General features: G+C 36.9%; 1 protein-coding gene, 1 long non-coding RNA gene and 1 other non-coding gene across 44 annotated transcripts in view; 2 read left to right on the top strand and 1 right to left on the bottom strand.

Annotated features, from left to right (window-relative positions):
* The window catches only part of SENP6 (SUMO specific peptidase 6), a 136,445-nt gene that overhangs the window by 63,418 nt on the left and 49,404 nt on the right, over positions 1-23,623 (top strand). For 35 of the 42 annotated variants that reach the window (XR_014065736.1, XR_014065734.1, XR_014065728.1 and 32 more), the window contains one exon: positions 7,564-7,634. The exons of 6 other annotated variants lie outside the window; for them this stretch is intronic. Coding sequence is in view for 18 of the 36 variants with exons in the window: in XM_081530794.1 (XP_081386920.1) it covers positions 7,564-7,634 (71 nt within the window). In the remaining 18 variants the exon portion in view is untranslated. Of the gene's footprint in view, positions 1-7,563; positions 7,635-9,030; positions 9,079-23,623 lie in introns of those variants that run through there. One more of the 42 variants, XM_081530817.1, reaches the window with a different exon arrangement.
* Positions 3,373-3,476, top strand: LOC145522092 (U6 spliceosomal RNA). Its single transcript, XR_014065909.1, has one exon. It is a non-coding gene; the product is annotated as a U6 spliceosomal RNA (small nuclear RNA).
* Positions 10,379-13,410, bottom strand: LOC145521845 (uncharacterized). Its single transcript, XR_014065739.1, has 2 exons — positions 11,574-13,410; positions 10,379-11,030 (listed from the first exon to the last, which is right to left on the bottom strand). It is a non-coding gene; the product is annotated as an uncharacterized LOC145521845 (long non-coding RNA).

The following is a 23,623-nucleotide window of genomic DNA, read 5'->3' on the forward strand; positions in this document are numbered from 1 at the left end:
GACAGAGGAGCCTGGTAGGCTACAGTCCATGGGGTCGCTAAGAGTCGGACACGACTGAGCGACTTCACTTTCACTTTTCCCTTTCATGCACTGGAGAAAGAAATGGCAACCCACTCCAGTATTCTTGCCTGGAGAATCCTAGGGACGGCGGAGCCTGGTGAGCTGCCATCTATGGGGTCCCACAGAGTCGGACACGACTGAAGCGACTTAGCATAGCATAGCATTGCATGGACGTGTTTACTTAAATATGGGGTATGTTTGAAAAGACAGCTGTTACAATGAAATATTTTATAACTTTTAAGAAGTTCTTAAAATAGAAAATATATCATTAGCATCTTTATACATTTCTTTTACAATATTTTTTCCTGTCTACTTTTAAATATATCTAACGGGGTCATAATAAAAGTACAGCTGCATATTCTGAATTTTGGCTTGTAAAAATGATTTTTTAATGATCACATAATAGCTTGTCCTGCAGATATACATAATTTATTTACCCATTTGTCCATGTCTAGTTGTTTTTCACTGTTGTATATGACACATTGATGAACAACTTTGTATATAAGTTTCTAAATGCGTCTCTTAAGATAAATCTCTGGGAAGGATTCTTTACAGATATTTTTAATGTTCTTGATAGGTACTGCCAAATTGTTTTGCAGACAGGTAGTACCAATTTATATTAGCCTTATAAAATACTATCTTGATATCTGAGAAATAAGAGTATAGCAAGATACTAGATTGTAAGACTAATAATAATAAAGTTTTTTTTAATTCACTCTGATCAATTGAAGTATATATTGAAAAGACCAAAATTTCATTCACAGTAGAAACTAAAATATTCAATAATAAAATTAATGATGTATAGCTCCCGTATAAATATATGTAAAGAACCTGATATGAGGCATGTATTTGGTTCCTGGTTGGTTCTTTGATAGCGTTGCTCCTTAAGATAAATTTAATGGAATTTTAGTCAGAAATCCTGTTGACTTTGTTACTTTAGGAAATTTGACCACTTGACTCATGTTTATTTTGAAGAGTAAATATTGGAGAAGAGCAACAGTCTTTAATTTTGTAAAAAGAGTAAGTGAGGAAAGAGAAGAATAACATGCCTTGCCACATAATAAAGCATACTGGGAAGAAAACAGTGGTTGAATATGGAAACGTTAGAAAAGGTCTAAAAATGAAGTAGGACAGTAAACAAGACTTGAGAATCCAGGTGTGTGCAACTTCCAGCTGGCCTGTCTAATCAATAAATGTTCAGTTTACCATGCCTGAATTATAGTATTTTCACATAGGCTAATATTTTGAATTCCTTTATGGTGGCTGCATGGTAGCCAGTGATTCAGTTTTGACATTGTCATCCTTGTACTGCAATATTTAGATAATTGTTTGACCTGATAAATAACACTTCCAATTACATACTGCCTTTTAGTTATATACATTTATTCCTTCCAACTATCTATCAAGTGCCTGCTATGTTCTAGGCGTAAGAATTCAGTGATTAACAAAATAGGCAAGACCTCTGTTCTCCTGTAGTTTACATTTTGATGGGCAGAAACTGATAACGAATAAGTAAAACACCTAATAATAAGTTCTGTGTTTAAAAGTACAATTGGATGATGTGATCTAGTGTGACAATATGGTTTCTTTACATGTTCAGAGAAACTCAGCTACAAAGCTAACATTTAACCAAGGACTGAATGTAGACTCAGATATAGTGATCATAGAGATGGCTTCTTCAGATAGGAAAGAGGTGGTGCTAAGATATTAATGCTGGCCTGAGCTTGGTATGTTCAGAGAACAGAAAGACGGACCACTGTGGCTGGAACTTGGGGAGCAAAGGGGAAAATGTTATGAGGGTTGGTTTAGTAAAGTCAGCTAGAACCCCTAGATCATAAAAGGCTTTGTAAGATGATCTCAAGAGTTTGAGTTTTACATTGGTGCACTCACTGAAAACTTTCAGTGTATTTTAGGTAGAGAAGTGTTACTGCCTGATAAATATTTGAGATTTTTAAAAAAATAATCTTTTATGTATGATTTATGTGGCTTTTAATTGAGGCTAAGCTTGTTTCACTTACCAAATAGAATATCAGTAATAATCTTTGACTGTTCAAAACTATTAATAGCTCAGCAAAGTCTAGGAATTAGAGAGGTAGAAAGACATAGGTAAAAGGAATCTTATGGCTTTTTTTGGGAGAGGAATTGAATGGGATAGGATGGGGAAGTGAAAGGATTTTAAAGATCTTTATGTCTTTGGGGTGTGTAGAATATCTTGCTTGATGAAATAGTTGGAATCTTGATAACATGTTAATGAACATGGTATGCAATTGAAATAAGAGTTGAGACAGGGAAGGTGGTAATTATTGTATTTATTAAATTAACCAGAGAGAAAAAAATAAGTGAAAAGTAATTGTGGGGACTTCCCTGGTGGGCCAGTGACCAAGACTCCGCAATTCCAGTGCAGGGGGCCTGGGTTCGATCCCTGGTCAGGGAACTAGATCCCACATGCCTCAGCTAAGACACATCGCAGCCAAATGAATAAATTTTTTAAAAAAGAAAAGTAATTGTGCAAGTCAGTAAAGATAGGAAAAAAGAGGAAAGAATGAAACAAATATAAAGAACAACTAAGATGAAAGGAAAACATGAAGTTTATCAGCTATAGTAATAATTGTGGTCAAGTTGAATATATTTATTAAAAGACAACTCTGTTGTGTTAAACTCAGCTATATCATACTGTTTATAAGAATCAGCTACTTCTAAAATAATGGTTTGTAAGTAAAGGGTCTCTTGACTCTTGGAGTCAAAAGAGATACAAACAGTATGGCAGAAACCAACAGAATATTATAAATCAGCTATCCTCCAATTAAAAATAAATAAGTTAAAAAAGATGCAAACAAAAGGAAAGCATGAGTAGAATTTTAGCAACAAATGAGACCAAATTAAGGATTAGAAGCACTAAATAGGATAAAGGAGTGCATTTCATATTGGAGATACTCTGAGAAATGAATAAAGCTCCCCTAAAATATTTAAAATGCAAAAAGTTTTGGTTAGAGTCCAACTTGGGGAAGTTTTAATAAATCTTCAAAACTGAAGTGTAACCATAAGTTTGGAATCATGGATTTTAATGGAAAATAGACACACCTGATTTTTTTATAGACGTTTATATCTTTTGAGATCAGTTACAGCAGTGGAACAGTTTATAAAGTGAGTTATTAAAACCAACTAAAAATAAACTAGCACTCAGATCCTGGTTTCTAATATTCTAATAAAACGAACATGGAGAAATGGCTGATTCTAGGGGTGGGTTAGGGAAAACACAAAATAATCTCAGAATATCTTGTAGTATCAGAATCTAATTAAAAAAACCAAAGGGTGCTTACTTCAACAACACATACACTAAAATTGGAATAGTACAGAGATTTTCATGGCCCTTGTACAAGGATAACATGCAGATTGGTGAAGTATTCCATATTTCTGTAGATTTTATGTATATTTTTCCAGAATTAAAAAGGTGAGCTCACAGGAAAGGAACACAAGAGCCAACTGAAAGAGCTCCTCCCAAGGGCCAGAACCAAAACAATTGGGTTATAACCTAAAGTATAAAATAAATATCCATCGGTGACAGTGGTATAAATGATTGACTAAGTGATTTACTTACTGAACTAACCTAAAATTTTTGTAAGCTGCATAAAATGAATTGGGGGAAATTGACAGCTGTTTGCTACAGAGGAATTCCAAATGAATAATATCTGTAGATACTCCCTTCTTCAGGAAGAAATAGGGTTTAAGCATTGTTTAGTTGCTAAGTTGTGTCCAACTCTTTTGCAACCCCATGGACTATAGCCCACCAGGCTTCTCTGTCTACCAGATTTTCCAGGTAAGAATACTGGAATGCCATTTCCTTTTTCAGGGGATCTGACCCAGCGATCAAACCTGTGTCTCCTGCATTGTGGATTCTTTACCATTGAGACACCAGGGAAGCCTCAGAGTTTAAGTACCCTTGCCTCTCGTGTGGGCTGGACTAATTGAATTTGCTTCCAAATAGAACATTGAAAAGGGAAAATAAGTAACTTTGGAGTGGAGAAACCTGGCAAACACTACCTTAGCCAGATGATCACGGTTAACCTTACTGGTATTATAAATCACTGATATGTAACCCCTGATACGATGTGATGAGACATCCACCAAACCTACAAGCTCAGTCTAGTCATGAGTGAAACACCAGACACACATTGAGGGGTATTCTACGTAATAGCTAACCAGTTTCTTCCGAAATGCCAGGCTCGTGAAAAACAGTTTTAAGTCTGGGAAACAAAGAAGCTGCTTCCCTAATGGCTCAGACGGTAAAGAATCTGCCTGCAGTACAGAAGACCCAGGTTCAGCCCCTGGGTTGGGAAGATCCCCTGGAGGAGGAAATGGCAACCCACTCCAGTATCCTGGCCTGGAGAATTCCATGGACAGAGGAGCCTGGCGGGCTAGTATCTGTGCCTGGAGAATTCCATGGACAGATGATTCTGGCAGGCTGTAGTCCATGGGGTTGCAAAGAGTCAGATGTGACTGAGCTACACACACACACACACACAACTAGGGAGACAGGAGGACTATAAATAGTGAATCCTAGATTGTCTTCTGGAACAAAGACGATATTGGTGGAAAGGGGAAGAGCTGGGAAAATTCGAACAAAGCCTATCATTTAGTTAATAAGCCATGTACAAATGTTGATTTTTTTTTTTTGACATAGATATGAGAATAATGAAGGTGTTAACATTAGGAAAAACTGGGTAAGGGATGTAAGAGAATTCTGAACTATCTTTTCAACTGTTCAATAGATCTAAATTTGTTCTAAATTTTATTTTAAAAAAAACAACTTCCAAAGCTGAAGCCTATCTAACCTTTAACAAACAGAACATTCTGATGTTATTTAAACAGTTTTTCACAGAAGGGGGAAAAGGTATCTAGTTTTATGCAGCTTGTAAAATATTGGACCCATGATCAATGAAATGAGCTTCTCTAAAACTTCTATACAAAACTCATGCTCTCAGAAGCGAAAAAAAAAAAAGAAAAAATACTCCTACTTGATAGGGACACTTTTCTGCTTCTGCTTGGTTTAAGGTAGGAAAGAAAATCCGCTGGGAAATTAAATCCTAACCTTAAGCATCATACTAGTTTGAAGTTTGAAATTTTTAGTGTCTGTAGAGTGATGGAACCTTCAGACTGAGGAAAGTTAACACAAGACTATATCTATAAAGTTCTTTTAATTCTCTTATTAAAAAAAGATACTTTTATTCTGCTATTCTTGTATTAAAATTAAGGTATGATTTTACTTCCATAATTTGCTTATTATAATACATTTTTTAAAACAAAATTTGCTCTTATACGGAAAAATATAGTAAATATCAGATACAGAGTGGCCATAAAGTTTGGAAATGTTGGCACATGTACATAATTTTTAACAGTACATGATGGTCATGGACATTATATGACACATATATTCATTGTGGTGTTTGTTCCACATCAGCAATGCATGGTTCACAGCACTCTGTCAAACAGCAGAGAGCTGAGTGAATTAGTAATCTCTATATCAGTGATATGTTGTCTTAGATGATTTATGCCAGTTATTACTGAATGAACTTGTGTTTATAGCATACCCCAGAATAAGTAAAGCAGGTTTAAATAGACAAAAATCCAAATTATTTGTATTTCCAGGTGTTTTGGTCACTCTGTCAGATCATTTTGCTTGTTGATAATCCTTAGTATTTAAGAATATCTTCCGTTTCTGTTGTCCACTGTTTTAATACATAGAGGTTTTGGAGTTTACTATAGTTGTATCATATTTTGCTTCAAATTTATTGCCTCGGTTGTATTTTATAGTTGGTATTTTTACTTTTCCAGTGTAGAGTTATAACAGAGATTGAAAATTGTTTGTATATGGATGACTATATTATATCTTTTTTAGTGTGAATATGTATAGAATATTAAAAAAGTACTTTATTTAAAGCTTAATGTAGTTAAGAGCTGAAAACCTTATTTTTCATAGCACTGGTACTGCTGTCTCTGAGGCAAATTCTCATCTTCACAATCTATCCTCACAAAATTTTGACAGTGTGGAAATGACCCAGTTGGACCAAATACTGCTCAATGATAATAATGAAAATACTATTACTTACCAATATTGAGGCAGTTTGCCAGGATTCAGATTCTGGTGTTGCTATTTAGTAGTTCTGTGACCATGGGCAAGTTAATTAACCTCATTGTGCCTCAGTTTCCTCATCTGTAAAGTGCTAACAGTAGTATATACTTTATAAGGTTATCTTGAAGGCCAAAGTAATTAATAGATGCAAAGCACTTAGAACAGTACCTGGCACATTATGCTCACTATTTGCTAGCTGCTATCAAAATACACTGCTGTCACTACTCTTATTGTCACTACTCTTATGTTCTTCTTGTCATTTTCATATTTTGCTTTCAGTTCAGGTGCTTTGATTTTTGCAATATAAAAATATGAAATCCTTATAAGAAAAATTCCTTTAGGATTCTTGTTTAATTTTTGCTTAATTAATTGTATTGCTTTGTGATAGGTTTGATCACTTGTGCGAATGGATTTATAAAAAACAGAATAACCTCTTTTAATTCCCCCATTAAAATAATATGAAAATATTTTTGGAGCCTTTCATTTGGATGGGGAAGTAGCTATTTGTAGCTCCCTGGTCTGTTGCAAATCTCCTTCTTTAATTGTTTTATCCCACAATTTAGCTATAGATTTTTTGCTTTTCTCCCAAACTGGTGTTTATTTGGACTTCTGTGACATTTTAGGATCCTTCTTTACTAAGGATTCCTGTTCAGAATTCTGAAAATTGGTTGTGTATGAAGTCTGACAATGTAATATACTTTTAAAGTATTAATATAATTACAGCCCCATTGTATAGTCACAAGTATTCATACTTGTTTCATGATTTCTAGTTTTGTATATAACCCTTTTTTTTTTTTTTTTTTACTGCTTTTGTAGTTATCCTGAAGAACAAGATCTTATTCGCTCTTTATTCCCTTTATTCATTGATTTTTAAACAGTTAGAAACATTTACAGCAAAATTGGGCAGATGTTTAAGCTGAGTAATTTGTTTTATTTCAGAACTGCATGTGACAGTGAAATACTACAAGCTTTTCTTTTTTTTTAAAGTTTTTATAAATGGATTATGAAAGTAGTTCCAAAAGAAAAATGCTAAAATTTTGTGCATTGGGGGAATATATATATATATATATCTTCCCAGAGTGACTACTTTGAAAGGATAAATATTTGGATTCATTTATTACATGTTTGTTTGAAAGACTGCCCACTCTTGGTTGGCATAGATTAACAGTTTAAATAAAATATAATCACTGCTCTTAGGGATCTTGTAGTGCATTAAGGTTTAGTATGTTTGTGTAATAAAGTGTTATTTTTTAGTACCACTTTTTATGTAACAAAGAAGCTATGATAAACATATTGTAAGTATTCCCTCTACTCTTTCATTAAAAAAAATTTTTTTTTCTTTTAGAATAAAACTATATAAATTTCCTTTTTAGGAAAGAATACCCACCTCATGTCCAAAAATTTGAAAGTAACCCTGTAAGGTTAAGTCGGCCCCAAGGTGTTGGTAAGTGTGCAGTTTTATTTGTTAACACCTGTGAAGGGTTTTGAGTTGTTGTATGAAAGGTAGGTTAGGGATGTAGCACTGGCTTTAGAATATTCCCAGGTATATTAGAAATATATAGACCCATTTTTAATAACTGAGTTGAGAATTTATTTCTGATCTGAAATCATTGGAGAATGAGTCAGAGAGTACACATTCAGGTGATGATAGTTGGAAGTCTTTTTGATCATATTAGCATTGTTGTTAAATTCAGCATCCAAATATTAACTCTGGGTGGGTTATAGCTTCAGAATTATGTTTTGTTGCACTATGTTATAATCTTAACATAGTACAACAGTGTTAATTCAGTGGTTGCCTGATATATTCTAAATTTTAGGATCAGAATTATTCTAGTCAAGAAAATCACTGAATTAAAAAGAGGCCATACCTGATAAGACTGTATTAATAATAGATGTTGGAATATTATTGTTAAGTAGAAATTTCATTTACATTGAAATAACTTAAAAAAAATTACTTATAAGAGCAATTAGCATTTATGAAAGCTGTTTCTACCATCAAATTAATGTTCATTATTTAGAATAGAGATTCTCAATCTGTGTGTCCATCTTGTTTTCCCCAGGCCTTTGCTTGTTTATTTTTTGGCTTTTTTTTAAAAAAATTGAAGTATAGTTGATTTACAATATTATATTAGTTTTAGGTGTACAGCATTGTGATTCAGTATTTTTTGCAGGTTATTCTCCATTAAGTTGTTACAGGATAATGGCTATAATTCCTGTTCTTGTTGCTTATCTCTTTTATGTATAGTAGTTTGTATGTCTTAATCCCATAGGCCTTTCACTTGTTTTAAATAGCAGTAGTGGCTCTTACTATCCAAAATTGAATGATTTTAAGCAGCTTAGTTTTCCTGGTTGCCAACGGTTTCTTTTTTTTTTTAAAGCACCTATATTTTTCTATACCTTTGATGAAAATCTTTTGTGTATGTATAGAACATATTTTATAAAGAGAATATTCAAAACATAGCTTCTTTCTTAATAATTTTGCAGTTGTTATGAATTAGTATACTTTGTAATGCATAGTTATGCTCACTAGGTTTATTAAGTGTGGTAATAATGACTAGCCTCTTTAACATTCATAGCTTAAACCTTTCCTGAACTCCTACCCTGCACTTGAGCTGAGTCAGATGCTTGACATTGATGATTTGCTTTTGTCCTAGCTCCCTACCCAGGATCTCAATAAGCTAAGTCCGACTTTACCTCCATTTTGTACAGAGGAGGAAATTGAAGTTTGCAGGGATTTTATAACTTGCTCAAGGACACAGACTAGTACTGGAATCCAGGTCTATATGATGATAAAGACCACACATTCTCTTAACCACTGTGCTTTACTATTTTCTCCCTAGATCAAAAAGAAACTTATTTCTGATCCTCAGGGAAGAACTGCACAATAGGTACGGTTATCATTCCCTTTACCCAGATGCATTTCAGTAAGTTAAGTGATTTGGCCTATTATATGGTTTTAGATATCAGTAAGCCCCAGACATTTTACAAAAATTTTTTTGTTTATTCAGACACTTCCCTGGTGGTCCAGTGGTTAAGAATTCACCTGGCAGTGCGGGGGACACTGGTTAGATCCCTGGTTTGAAAGGATTCCATATGCCACCGGGCAACTAAGCCTGTGAGCTACAGCTGCTGAGCCCACCTGCCTAGATAGAGCCCATGCTTTGCACTAATAGAAGCCACCATGGTGTCCAAGCACCACGGCTGGAGAGGAGAGCCCCCACCCCACCTCCCCGAAACTAGAGAAAGCCTATGCAGCAGTGAAGACCCAGTGCAGCCAAAAATAAAGACACTTAAAAAAAACTTTTTTGTTTATTCAGTGACATTCATTAAATAGATAAGAATAACCTTTTTTAAAAAAACTTTTGAAATCATTTTAAATGAGTACTGAAAAGTTATAAAAATAGAACTCATTTACCCTTTACCCAGCTGCTCTTAATGTTAACATGTTATAGTCATAGTGCGTTTATAAACTAAGAGATTGGCACTGATATAACATTTTAAACTAAGCAACAAACATTGGTCTCATTTCACCAGTTTTTGACTGATAACTTCTTCCTGTTCCAAGATCCAGTTTGAGATGATACATTTGTTACATCTCCTAAGTTTCCTTGATTAATTTGAAGAATACTAGTAGAATGCCTTTCTGTTTGGAAGTTTGAATGATGTTATCTTATGATCTGTTGTTAAGTCTCTCAGTCATGTCTGACTCTGCAACCCCATGTACTGCAGTGTTCCAGGCTTCCCTGTCCTTCACCACCTCTTGGAGTTTGCTCACACTCATGTCCATTGAGTTGGTGATGCCATTGAACCATCTCATCCTCTAACGTCCCCTTCTCTCTCTGCCTTCCATCTTTCCCAGCATTAGGGTCTTTTCCAATGAGTCGGCTCTTTGCATCTTATGATTAGAGTGAGGCTGTTCATTTTTGGCAAGACTTTCATGAAAGTTAGATTGTGTCTTTTTCTACACATTATATCAAGGGTTTTATGATGTTGGTTTGTCTTAAGTACTGTTAAACATGATCTCCTGGTTAGGTAGTTTCTGTTGGGTTCTTCCACCAACAGCTTCCCCCCCTGCCCCCCTTATTAATAACTTGGGACTTTGACACTATGCAAATACCCTCTTTTTCCTCAAAATTGTGTCCACTGATACTAGCATTTTTTGGTGGCAACAGTTATTACTCAGTGTTTATTAATGGTAGTCTTCTTTTTATTTCTTTTACATGTGTTAATTGAAATTTTTTTGTAGGGAAGAGCTATACTTTCTGCTTAATTTACTTACTCAATGTATGCCTGTGGACTCATAATAAGGTGTATAAATACATATATGTACATATATGTATAAATATTACCTGTCCATGTGAAAAATGTAAGCTTTGGGAAAGGGATATTGGTATATTTAGCTTGTAAAAAGGTGAAAGTGTTAGTTGCTCAGTCATGTCCAACTCTTTGTGACCCCATGGACTGTAGACCTCCAGGCTTCTCTGTTAATGGAATTCTCCAGGTAAGAATAATGCAGTGGGTAGCTATTCCCTTCTCCAGGGGATCTTCCAGACCCAGGGATCGAACCCTGGACTTGTGCATTTCAGGCAGACTCTTTATTGTAGTGAACCACACAAGAGACTGAGCCAGACTTGCCTGCAAGTGTCTAGGAGTCTCCGGCTGGGGTGTGGGTCGACAGAGGCCTGCTGCGGGGTTAGGGGCACTGAATACAACAGTCCTTGGAGCTATATAAGTCCTGGTGTGCTGGCATAAGTCCTTTAGAACATAGTTTGGCCTCAGACCAAATTACAGGGAAGGATCACCTCCTCACCCGTAAACAGAAAATTGGATTAAGGATTTACTGAACATGGCCTTTGGAAGGAAGATTATGACCAACATAGATAGCATATTTAAAAGCAGAGACATTACTTTGCCAACAAAGGTCCGTCTAGTCAAGGCTATGGTTTTTCCAGTGGTCATGTATGGATGTGAGAGTTGGACGATGAAGAAAACTGAGCGCTGAAGAATTGATGCTTTTGAACTGAGGTGTTGGAGAAGACTCTTGAGAGTCCCTTGGACTGCAAGGAGATCCAACCAGTCCATCCTAAAGGAGGTCAGTCCTGGGTGTTCATTGGAAGGACTGATGTTGAAGCTGAAACTCCAACACTTTGGCCACCTGATGTGAAGAGCTGACTCATTGGAAAAGACCCTAATGCTGGGTAGGATTGGGGACAGGAGGAGAAGGGGACGACAGAGGATGAGATAGTTGGATGGCATCACTAACTTGATGGACATGGGTTTGGGTAAACTCCGAGAGTTGGTTATGGACAGGGAGGCCTGGCGTGCTGCGATTCATGGGGTCGCAGAGAGTCGGACACGACTGAGTGACTGAGCTGAACTGAACTGAACATGGCCCGCCCAGATTTCATTTCCCTACAGCCAGTCCCTCTCATCAGAATGCTTCCACAACCCTCTTATCCTTATCCATTAGAGGGAAGACAGAATGAAAGCCACAATCACAGAAAACAAACCAGACTGATCACATGGATCACAGCCTTGTCTAACTCAGTGAAACTATGAACCATCCCATATAGGGCCACCCAAGACAGACAGGTCATGGTGGAGACTTGTGACAGAATATGATCCACTGGAGAAGGGAATGGCAAACCACTTCAGTATTCTTGCCTTGAGAACCCCATAAACAATATGAAAAGGCAAAAAGATATGACACTGACAGATGAACTTCCCAGGCTGATAGGTGCCCAATATGCTACTGGAGAAGAGTGGAGAAATAGCTCAGGAAAGAATGAAGAGGCTGAGCCAAAGCGAAAACAACACCCAGTTGTGGATGTGACTGATGATAAAAGTAAAGTCCGATGCTGTAAAGAACAATATTGCATAGGAACCTGGAATGTTAGGTTCATGAATCAGGGTAAATTGGAAGTAGTCAAACAGGAGATGGCAAAAGTGAACATCGACATTTTAGGAATCAGTGAACTAAAATGGACCGGAATGGACAAATAATTCAGATGAACATTACATCTACTATTGTGGGCAGGAATCCCTTAGAAGAAATAAAAAAGCCCTCATAGTCAACAAAAGAGTTCTGAAATGCAGTACTTGGGTGCAATCTCAAAAACAAGAGAATGATCTCTGTTTGTTTCCAAGGTAAACCATTCAATACCACATAATCCAAGTCTATGCTCCAACCACTATTGATGAGGAAACTGAAATTGAACAATTCTATGAAAACCTACACGACCTTCTAGAACTAAAATCCAAAAACGATGTCCTTTTCATCATAGGGGAGTGGAATGCAAAAGTAGGAAGTCAAGAGATACCTGGAGTAACAGGCAAGTTTGGCCTTGGAGTACAAAGTGAAGCAGGGCAAAGGCTAACAGTTTTGCCAAGAGAATGCACTGGTCATAGCAAACGCCCTCTTTCAACAACACAAGATGTCTACACATGGACATCACCAGATGGTCAGTACTGAACTCAGATTGATTATATTCTCTGCAGCTGAGATGGAGAAGCTCTATGCAGTCTGCAAAAACAAGACCGGGAGCTGACTGTGGTTCACATCATGAACTCCTTATTGCCAAATTCAGGCTTAAATTTTAAAAAGTAGGGAAAACCACTAGGCCATTCAGGTATGACCTAAATCAAATCCCTTATGATTTTATACAGTGGAAGTGTCAAAGAGATTCAACGGATTAGATCTGAGAGAGTGCCTGAAGAAGTATGAATGGAGGTTCATAACATTGTGTAGGAGGCTGTGATCAAAAACATCCCCAAGAAAAAGAAATGAAAAAAGGCAAAATGGCTGTCTGAGGAGGCCTTACAAATAGCTGGGAAAAGAAGAAAAGCAAAAAGCAAAGGAGAAAAGCAAAGATATTCCCATCTGAATGCAGAGTTCCAAAGAATAGCAAGGAGAGATAAGAAAGCCTTCCTCAATGATCAATGCAAAGAAATAGAGCAAAACAATAGAATGGGAAAGACTCGAGATCTCTTCAAGAAAATGAGAGATACCAAGGGAACATTTTATGCAAAGACAGGCACAATAAAAGACAGACATGGTATGGACCTAACAGAAGCAGACGATATTAAGAAGAGGTGGCAAGAATACACAGAAGAACTATACAAAAAAGATCTTCACGACCCAGATAATTACAATGGTGTGATCACTCACCTAGAGCCAGACACCCTGGAATGCAAAGTCAAGTGGGCCTTAGGAAGCATCACTATGAACGAAACTAGTGGAGGTGATGGAATTCCAGTTGAGCTATTTCAAGTCCTAAAGATGATGCTGTAAAAGTGCTGCACTCAATATGTCAGCAAATTTGGAACATTCAACAGTGGCCACAGGACTGGAAAAGGTCAGTTTTCATTCCAATCCCAAAGAAAGGCAAACCCAAAATAATTCAAACTACCACACAATTGCACTCCTCTCACACGCTAGCAAAATAATGCTCAAAATTCTCAAAGTGATCCTTCAACAGTACATGAACCGAGAACTTCCACATGTTCAAGATGGAATTAGAAAAGGCAGAGGAGCCAGAGATCAGATTGCCAACATCTGTTGGATCATCAAAAAAGCAAGAGAGTTCCAAAAAAACATCTGCTTCTGCTTCATTGACTAAAGCTTTGACTGTGTGGATCATGACAAACGGTGAAAACTTCTTCAAGAGAAAGGAATACCAGACCACCTGACCTTTGTCCTGAGAAATCTGTATGCAAGTCAGGAAGCAACAGTTAAGTCCGGACATGGAACCCGGAACTGGTTCCCAATTGGGAAAGGGGTACATCAAGGCTGTATACTGTCACCTTGCTTATTTAACTTATATGCAGAGTACATCATGTAAAATTCTGGGCTGGATGTAGCACAAGCTGGAATCAAGATTGCTCGGAGAAAAATCAATAACCTCAGATATGCTGATGACACCACCTTAATGGTAGATAGCTAAGAGGAACTAAAGAGCTTGTTAGTGAAGGTGTAAGAGGAGAGTGAAAAAGCTCATTTAAAACTCAGTTCAGTTCGGTTCAGTTCAGTCACTCAGTCCTGTCCAACTCTTTGTGACCCCATGAACTGCAGCATGCCAGGCCTCCCTATCCATCACTAACTCCTGGAGTCCACCCAAACTCATGTCCATTGAGTCGGTGATGCCATCCAACCATCTCATCCTCTGTCGTCCCCTTCTCCTCCTGCCCTCAATCTTTCCCAGCATCAGGGTCTTTTCCAATGAGTCAGCTCTTCACACCAGGTGGCCAAAATACTGGAGTTTCAGCTTCAGCATCAGTCCTTCCAATGAATGTTCAGGACTGATTTCCTTTAGGATAGACTGGTTGGATCTCCTTGCAGTCCAAGGAACTCTCAAGAGTCTTCTCCAACACCACAGTTTAAAAGATCAATTCTTTGGCACTCAGCTTTCTTTATAGTCAACTCTCACATCCATACATGACCACTGGAAAAACCATAGCCTTGACTAGACGGACCTTTGTTGGCAGAGTAATGTCTCTGCTTTTCAATATGCTGTCTAGGTTGGTCATAACTTTCCTTCCAAGGAGTAAGCATCTTTTAATTTCATGGCTGCAGTCACCATCTGTAGTGATTTTGGAGCCCCCCAAAATAAAGTCTGACACTGTTTCTACTGTTTCCCCATCTATTTCCCATGAAGTGATGGGACCAGATGCCATGATCTTAGTTTTCTGAACGTTGAGCTTTAAGCCAACTTTTTCACTCTCTTCTTTTACTTTCATCAAGAGGCTCTTTATTTCTTCACTTTCTGCCATAAGAGTGGTGTCATCTGCATACCTGAGGTTATTGATATTTCTCCTGGGAATATTGATTCCAGCTTGTGCTTCCTCCAGCCCAGCATTTCGCATGATGTACTCTGCATACAAGTTAAATAAACAGGGTGACAATATACAGCCTTGACTTACTTCTTTTCCTATCTGGAACCAGTCTGTTGTTCCATATCCAGTTCTAACTGTTGCTTCCTGACCTGCATACAGGTTTCTCAAGAGGCAGGTCAGGTGGTCTGGTATTCCCATCTCTTCCAGAATTTTCCACAGTTTATTGTGATCCACACAGTCAAAGGCTTTGGCATAGTCAATAAAGCATAAATAGATGTTTTTCTGAAACTCTCTTGCTTTTTCATTGATCCAGCAGATGTTGCCAATTTGATCTCTGGTTCCTCTGCCTTTTCTAAAACCAGCTTGAACATCTGGAAGTTCACGGTTCACGTATTGCTGAAGCCTGGCTTGGAGAATTTTGAACATTACTTTACTAGCGTGTGAGATGAGTGAAATTGTGCAGTAATTTGAGCATTCTTTGGCATTGCCTTTGGGATTGAAATGAAACTGACTCAACATTCATTAAATGAAGATTATGGTATCCAGTCCCATCACTTCATGGCAAATAGATGGGGAAGCAATGGAAACAGTGACAGATTTTATTTTCTTGGGATCAAAATCACTACAGATGGTGGTTGCAGCCATCAAATCAAAAGATGCTTGCTCCTTAGAAGAAAAGTTATGACCAAACTAGACAGCATATTAAAAAGCAGAGACATCAATGACTTTGCCAAAACGATCCGTCTAGTCAAAGCTATGGTCTTTCCAGTATAAAGAAAGCTGAATGCCGAAGAATTGATGCTTTTGAACTGTGGTGTTGAAAAAGACTTTTGAGAGTCCCTTGGACTGCAAGGAGATCCAACTGATCTCTAAAGGAGATCAGTCCTGAATATTCCTTGGAAGGACTGATGCTGAAGCTGAAACTCCAATACTTGGACCACCTGATGTGAAGAACTGACTCACTGGAAAAGACCCTGATGCTGGGAAAGATTTTAGGTGGGAGGAGAAGGGGATGATAGAGGATGAGATGGTTGGATGGCATCACCAGCTCGATGGACTTGAGTTTGAGCAAGTTCTGGGAGTTGGTAATGTTCAGGGAAGCCTAACGTGCTACAGTCCTTGGGGTTTCAAAGAGTCAGACACAACTGAGTGAGTGCACTGAGCTGAACTGATAGATAGCTCTTTGTGTTAGGTCAGTTCAGTTTTGTGTTAGGCAGGTACATGTTTACTTGGATATAGTATGAATGATAGTGCTATAATAATGTTGTGTATATTGTTTCATAAAGATTGCATTTTATTTTAGGATTTCCTTGGAGATTTTAAAATATAGTTTTCAAACCCCAGGATCAGTAGTTAATGGCATAGCACCTGGAATAATTTTTTCCTTAAAGGGTATCACTGTCTTTTTATAGTTCTTAACACTTAAAATGACTTCCTTTATTATTATTTTTTCTCCTTTATTTTGCATTTAAGAGGCACTTAATATGAATTACAGCTATTTATCAGCACTAGGCTAGTAATTACTGAGAAAGGGTTCTGTAGAGTTAAGCTAAAGCTTTTAAAAACTAAGTATTGATATAATTTTTGGACATTTCACATATCCTGTTGATTTTTTGTTTGGTGTTCTTTTTACAGTTTTTCTACACATGAAAAGTAACAACATCTAAATTAAGATCTCTCTCTCTTTTTTTTTTTTTCTGATTTCTTAAGCTTCCTTGTCTTTTCCATTCTGTTTTTGTATTCTTACCAGAGAATTAATAGATGTTATATGCTGTCTCTGAGTAAATATTTAATTACATTCTTAATGTAATTACATTATGATTCCAACTTAAATCATCTGACTTAGCAGTGTTTAAGTCATTTGCAGAAGAAATATATCCCCTCGTCTTAACCAGTCAAGGTATCTTCTTTTAGTATCTTAACATATTTTCATAACTTGCCAGACTTCTATGCGTGTATACCTATTTTTTAATTCATTTATACTGTATTGTTCTATAGCTTGCATCTTGACTTTGTTATGATATTATCTGGTTTCTCTACTCTCAGTAAGAGATACTGGAATTCCAGAGGAAAACCAAAATGAAAGACACAATTAAAGAAATCAAATGGACTATAGCCAAGTCTCTGTTATTTTTTAATAGATGTGAAGTGACCCACTGTATTTATAGAGTATAATTAGGTTTTTAATGTTTTGATATTATATATTATGATTAATAATTTAGCACACATTGTGTATTTTATGTTATTTCTTTAGACCAATTCCCTAGAAAGAAAATTACAAGGTCAAAGGTTATATGCATTTTAAAGACTTCTGATATATTTCTGCCAAAATGTTTTCTATAAAGGGTATCAGCATCCAGCAGGCATGATCTATGTTTATTTTCTCATATGCTCCTCAGCAATAGTAGATCTTCCAATTCTTTCAGCCTTTGTCAGACTGATAGGGAAATAGTATTTATTACTTCCTCATTAATGACTAGGCATTTTATATGTTAAATGGCCGTTTGGGTTTCGTCTTTTATTCATGTCTGCCTGTTGTGTTCTTTGCCTATTGTGTTCTTTGTTTATCACACATATTCAGTCAGCATAGCCCCAAATGATTTTTAAAGAGATTATAATGAGACTAGGAGAAGGCAATGGCACCCCACTCCAGTACTCTTGCCTGGAAAATCCCATGGACAGAGGAGCCTGGTAGGCTGCAGACCATGGGGTTGCTCAGAGTTGGAAACGACTGAGCGACTTCACTTTCCCTTTTCACTCTCATACATTGGAGAAGGAAATGGCAACCCACTCCAGTGTTCTTGCCTGGAGAATCCCAGGGATGGGGGAGCCTGGTGGGCTGCTGTCTATGGGGTCGCACAAAGTCGGACATGACTGAAGCGATTTAGCAGCAGCATAATGAGACTATGATATATGACTTTAGTTTAAGTTTATAATGAAAATCAGTCATAGTAACAGCTACATGATGGAGAAAACCAGTTTTCTAATTTGTCTTTCTCTTTTAAAAGGTGATAAAAATAACTTAAAAGCAAATAAATAAGCATAATAAAGATAGCTGTTTGTATCCTAACTATCCTTGAGGTGTATATTTTCCAGCATATTAATAATATCAGAGCTAAATTTTCAAACAGAAGTAAAGGGCTATCCTTGCCCCACCCATCCTCCAACTTCTATTATGAAAATTTTCAAGCATACCAAAAAACTGACTTTTAAAAGTGAATTTACATGTACCACATAGATTGTGTAATGAACACTACGTCATTATGTATTTGTGCATATAATCATTGTTTATAAATTCATTTACTTTTTCCAGTATGCTTAAAATTACAAACACTAGTATAGTTTTACTCCTAAACACTTCAGTAGACATTTGATTAGAGTTCAATATATGTTTGTTTTCTTTTGAAATAGAATTTACATGTAAGGAAATGTACAAGTCTTAAGTGTACAGTTGAATGCATTTTGACAGGTATCCACACCTTTCTAACCCAAGGCCCTGGGAACACGTAGTGCAAATGACATCATCACTTCAGAATGTTCCCTCGTGTTTCTACCAGTACTCCCCATCTCTGCCCCATTTTCACATAAGTGGAATAATACAGTGTGTACACTTTTATGTAAGTCTTTTCACTCAGGATGAATTTTTGACATTCACTGGTGTTGTTGCATGCATTAGCGATTTGTTCCTTTTTAGTATTCTGTTGTAGGGCTGTAACAGTTTATCATCCTCCTGATGATGGACACCTGAGTTGTTCCTAGGTTTTTTTTTTTTTTTTTTTCATGAGTAAAGGTACTACATTCTTTTTATGGAGGACCATTCTTTTTTAAAGCATAGATTTTAAAATTTATTCTAAAGAGCCAACTTCTTTTGCTTATCTCATAATAGCTTCCATATTTACCTTTTCTGCATACCTGAAAATAGGGTGGTATAAAAGACATTGAGCTAGAAAATCCACCAGGAAATACTCTAATCTTTTTCTTTTTTTATTGAAGTATAGTTGATTTACAATTTTAGTTTCTGGTATATAGCAGAATGATTCAATTATATGTATAGTATGTGTTCTTTTTCATATTCTTTTCCATTAGATTATTATTAATACAAGATATTGAATATAGTTCTCTGTGCTATACAGTAGGGCCTTATCTTGGTATTTATCTATTTTATATATAGTAGTTTGTATCTGCTAATCCCTAACTCCTAATTTATTTATCCCATCCCTTTCCCCTTTGTTAATCATAAATTTGTTTTCTATGTCTGTGAGTCTGTGTCTGTTTTTTTTTATTTGAGTTCATTTGTGTCATATTTTAGATTCCACATATATTGATGTAAGTGATGTCATATGATAATTTGTGTGACTTACTTCATTTTGTATGGTAACCTCTAGGTCCATCCATGTTTCTGCAGATGGCATTATTTCATTCTTTTTTATAGTGGGGTAGTATTCCTCTGTACGTTCATATGTTGATGGACATTTAGCTTGCTTCCATGTCTTGACTATTGTAAATAGTGTTGCTATGAACATTGGAGTGCATGTATTTTTTTTTAATTTGCCTTAATGTAAGTTATTTATTTATTCTTATCCGTAATATATATATTTTATTGAAGTGGAGTTGACTTACAATGCTTCAGGTGCACAGCAAAGTGATCCAGTTATACATATACATATATTATTTTTGAAATTGTCTTCCATTAAAAATTATTACCAGATACTGACTATAGTGACCTCTGCTATACAGTACACCTTTGTTGCTTGTTGCATATCTGTTTTTTTTAATTACAAATCTAGCATTCTTTTCATATTAAGTCAAACTAGTGGAATCAAAGTATTACAAGGTTTTAGTTAGGCAAAAATTGATAAGTTTTCTAAAATATATATATTATACATACTATTTATATGTATGTATACAAAAGCTTTTCTACTACACTTAATAAAAGCTTGAGAAAGAATATCTAAGAAAGAAGAGATGGAGAAATTGGAAAATATAAAGTGAATGATATGGGAGTATTGAATATGAAATAGCAAAAGGGAAACCAACTAGGTAAAAGTAAAAGATCATAATATAGTCCAGTTGTTTTTAAACATGGCTGCTCATTAGAAATGTATCTGGAGCTTTGGAGGAAAAAAAAAATACCCAGGCATTTGTATTTTTTAAAAAATTCGAAGATAGTTCTAATATGCATCTGGATTTTAAAACGGAATTTCAGGCTTTTCTATTAAACAGTATTTTGGTTATTTAGAATTCTATTATTTTTCTGTTGATCAGTCATGATACAGTGGTATTAAGTAAGAGTTATGTAATCACAATAGTAAAAGATGTTTATCCGTTTTCACAATCAATAGCCAGACAAAAAATAAAAGGTAATTACAGTTACAAGTCATAATGGGAACTTGATTAACCTAACATTATAAAATAATGACATGCAATTTGTGGGGTCCAGCGGAGTGATGTGGTAAGTGGAAAGTGCATACATGTACTTATTTTCATCCACACAGCCAGTCTGTGTCTTTTGATTGGTGCATTTAATCCATTTAAGGTAATTATTGATTAAGGTAATTATAAATGTATGATCCAACAAAGGTGGCACTAGTCGTAAAAACCCCCCTGCCAGTGTAGGAGATGCAAGAGTCACGGGTTTGATCCCTGCATTGGGAAGATCCGCTGGAGGAGAGCACGGCACCTCACTCTAGTATTCTTGCCTGGAGAATCCCACGGACAGAGGAGCAAGGTGGGCTATAGCCCATGGGATCACAGAGAGTCTCTGACTCTGCCAACCCACGCCTCCACGGGAGACCCTCCAGCACTACCAGGGAGTTTTGGTTCCGTCTCCTGGGTGGGGGTCACTGCTCTTTTTCTCTGGATCTTGGTGTGGGCAAGGTTTTGTTTGTGCCCTCCAAGACTGGAGTCTCTGTTTCCCCCAGTCCTGTGGAAGTCCTATAGTCAAATCCCACTGGCCTTCAAGGTTATATTCCCTGGGGATTCCCAGCCCCTTTTCAGATCCTTATGCTGCGAAGCCTGACATGGAGTTGAGAACCTTCACAATAGTGGGAGAACTTGTTTGGTATTATTGTTCTCCAGTTTGTACATCACCCACTGGCAGGTATGGGATTTGATTGTATCATGATTGCACCCCTCCTACTGTCTCGCTGCAGCTTATTCTTGGTCTTTGGGTGTGAGGTATCTTTTTTTGGTGGGTTCCAGCATTCTCCTCTCAGTGGTTGTTCAACAGCTAGTTGTTATATTGGTGTTCTTGCAGTAGGAGTACATCCTACTCCACTGTCTTTAACCAGAAGTCTGCATGTGTCTTTTTGAACCAGAGTTTTGTCTGGATTGCTAGATCATATAGTAGTTCTATTTTTAGTTTTTTGAGGAACTCCATACTGTTCTCCATAGTGGCTGCACCAATTTATACTCCTGCTAACAGTGTAGGAGGGTTTTCTTTTCTCCACACCCTCTCCAATATTTATTGTTGGTGGACCTTTTAATGATGGCCATTCTGACTGGTACAGGGTGATACCTCACTGTAGTTTTTTTTTTTTTAATTGTTAAGAATATTTTATTATTTAAAATTTTTTAATTTTAGGAAACTTGCCTTGCAACGTTTCATTGGTTTCTGCCATACAACAACATGAATCAGCCATAATTATACACATATCCCTTCCCTCCTGAGCCTCCCTCCCCTTTTCCCATCCCACCCCTCTAATCATCACAGAACGCCAGACTGGGCTCCCTGGGTAAAAAGCAACTTCTCGCCAACCACCTGTTTTACACATGATAGTATATGTATGTCAATGCTACTTTTTCCATTCGTCACACTGTCTCCTTCCCCTACTGTGTCCACAAGTCCATTCTCTTCATCTGTATCTCCATTCCTTTCCTGCAGATAGGTTCATCAGTAGCATTTTTCTAGATGCCATGTATCTGTTAAAATATGTTTTTCTCTTTCTGACTTATTTCGCTCTGTATAACAGGCTCTAGGTTCATCCACCTCACTGGAACTGACACAAATTTGTTCTTTTTCAAGGCTGAGTAATATTCTGTTGGGTATATGTACCACATCTTCTTTATCCATTCATGTGTAGATAGACATCTAGGCTGCTTCCATGTCCTGGCAATTGTAAATAGTGTTGCAGTGAACATTGGGGTGCATATGTCTTTTAGAATTGCAGCTTTCTCAGGGTGTATGCCCAGTGGTGGGATTGCTGGGTCATACGGTAGGTTTATTCCTAGGGGTTTTTTTTGTTTGTTTGTTTGTTTGTTTTTTTTGCAATCTCCATGCTGTTCTTCATAATGGCTGTATCAGTTTACATTCCCACCAACAGAGTAGAAGGGTTTCCTTCTCTCCACATCCTCTCCAGCATTTATTGTTTGCAGATTTTTTGATGGTCATTCTGACTGTTGTGAGGTGATACCTCATTGTAGTTTTTGATTTGCGCTTCTCTAATAATCTCTAGTAATTAGTGATGTTGAGCATCTTTTCATGCACCTGTTGGCCATTTGTATGTCGTCTTTGGCGAAATGTCTGTTTTCGTCTTCTGCCTATTTTTTTATTAGGTTGTTTGTTTTTTTATGAGCTATTTGTATATTTTGGAAATTAAGCCCTTGTTGGTCACATCATTTGCTAATAATTTCTCCCAGTTCATAGGTTGTCTTCGTTTGGCTGATGGTTTCTTTAGCTGTGCAAAAGCTTATTAGTTGGATTAGGTCTGATTGGTTTATTTTTTATTTTTATTTTTTGCTTTTATCTCTGTTGTCTTGGGAGACTGACCTAAGAAAACGTTAGTATAATTTATGTCAGAGAATGTTCCGCTTATGTTTTCTTCTAGGAGTTTTATGGTGCCCCATCTTTATCTCGGTGTTTGTTTTGCGTGGTCTTGGGTTAATACTCTGTTCACCTTCTCATCCCTAAAAGGTGGTGGGGTGGGGGGATAAGTTTTATCTTAAGTACCTCCTGGAGTACTTTTAGGGTTTGGAGGCCGTGTCATAGCTTAGCAAAAATAACTTTCATAGTCAGTTAGCTGCTAAAACTTTCATGAGCCTCTTGTTAGGCATTTGCTCTTCTTATACTCATCAAGTTTTAAGTATTTAGCCATTTTATATTTCTGGCTATAATTTGAAACTAGTTGATTTTCACATGAATTGTCATAATCTTCTTAGTTGTTTTTACCTTTCCATAGATAAAGCTTCATCTTAAAACTTCTAAGTACATCATTCTTTGTGTTTCTGTCTCTTTCTTTTGGTACTCTATAATCTTGATTTAGGGAGGGGTAATGGCACCCCACTCCAGTACTCTTGCCTGGAGAATCCCATGGACAGAGGAGCCTGGTGGGCTGCAGTCCATAGGGTCGCTAAGAGTCGGACACGACTGAGCGACTTCACTTTCACTTTTCACTTTCACGCATTGGAGAAGAAAATGGCAACCCACTCCAGTGTTCTTGCCTGGAGAATCCCAGGGACGGGGGAGCCTGGTGGGCTGCCGTCTGTGGGGTCGCACAGAGTCGGACGCGACTGAAGCGACTTAGCAGCAGATTTTAAAATTGTTTTCCTCTATTGTCTTTTTTTGGGTGCCAAAATATGTTTTCTTAAAAATTAATAAAAAAA

Source organism: Giraffa tippelskirchi, chromosome 9 (assembly GCF_054371585.1).
Source record: "Giraffa tippelskirchi isolate mGirTip1 chromosome 9, T2T-mGirTip1v1.2.pri, whole genome shotgun sequence".
Lineage (NCBI taxonomy): Eukaryota > Metazoa > Chordata > Mammalia > Artiodactyla > Giraffidae > Giraffa > Giraffa tippelskirchi.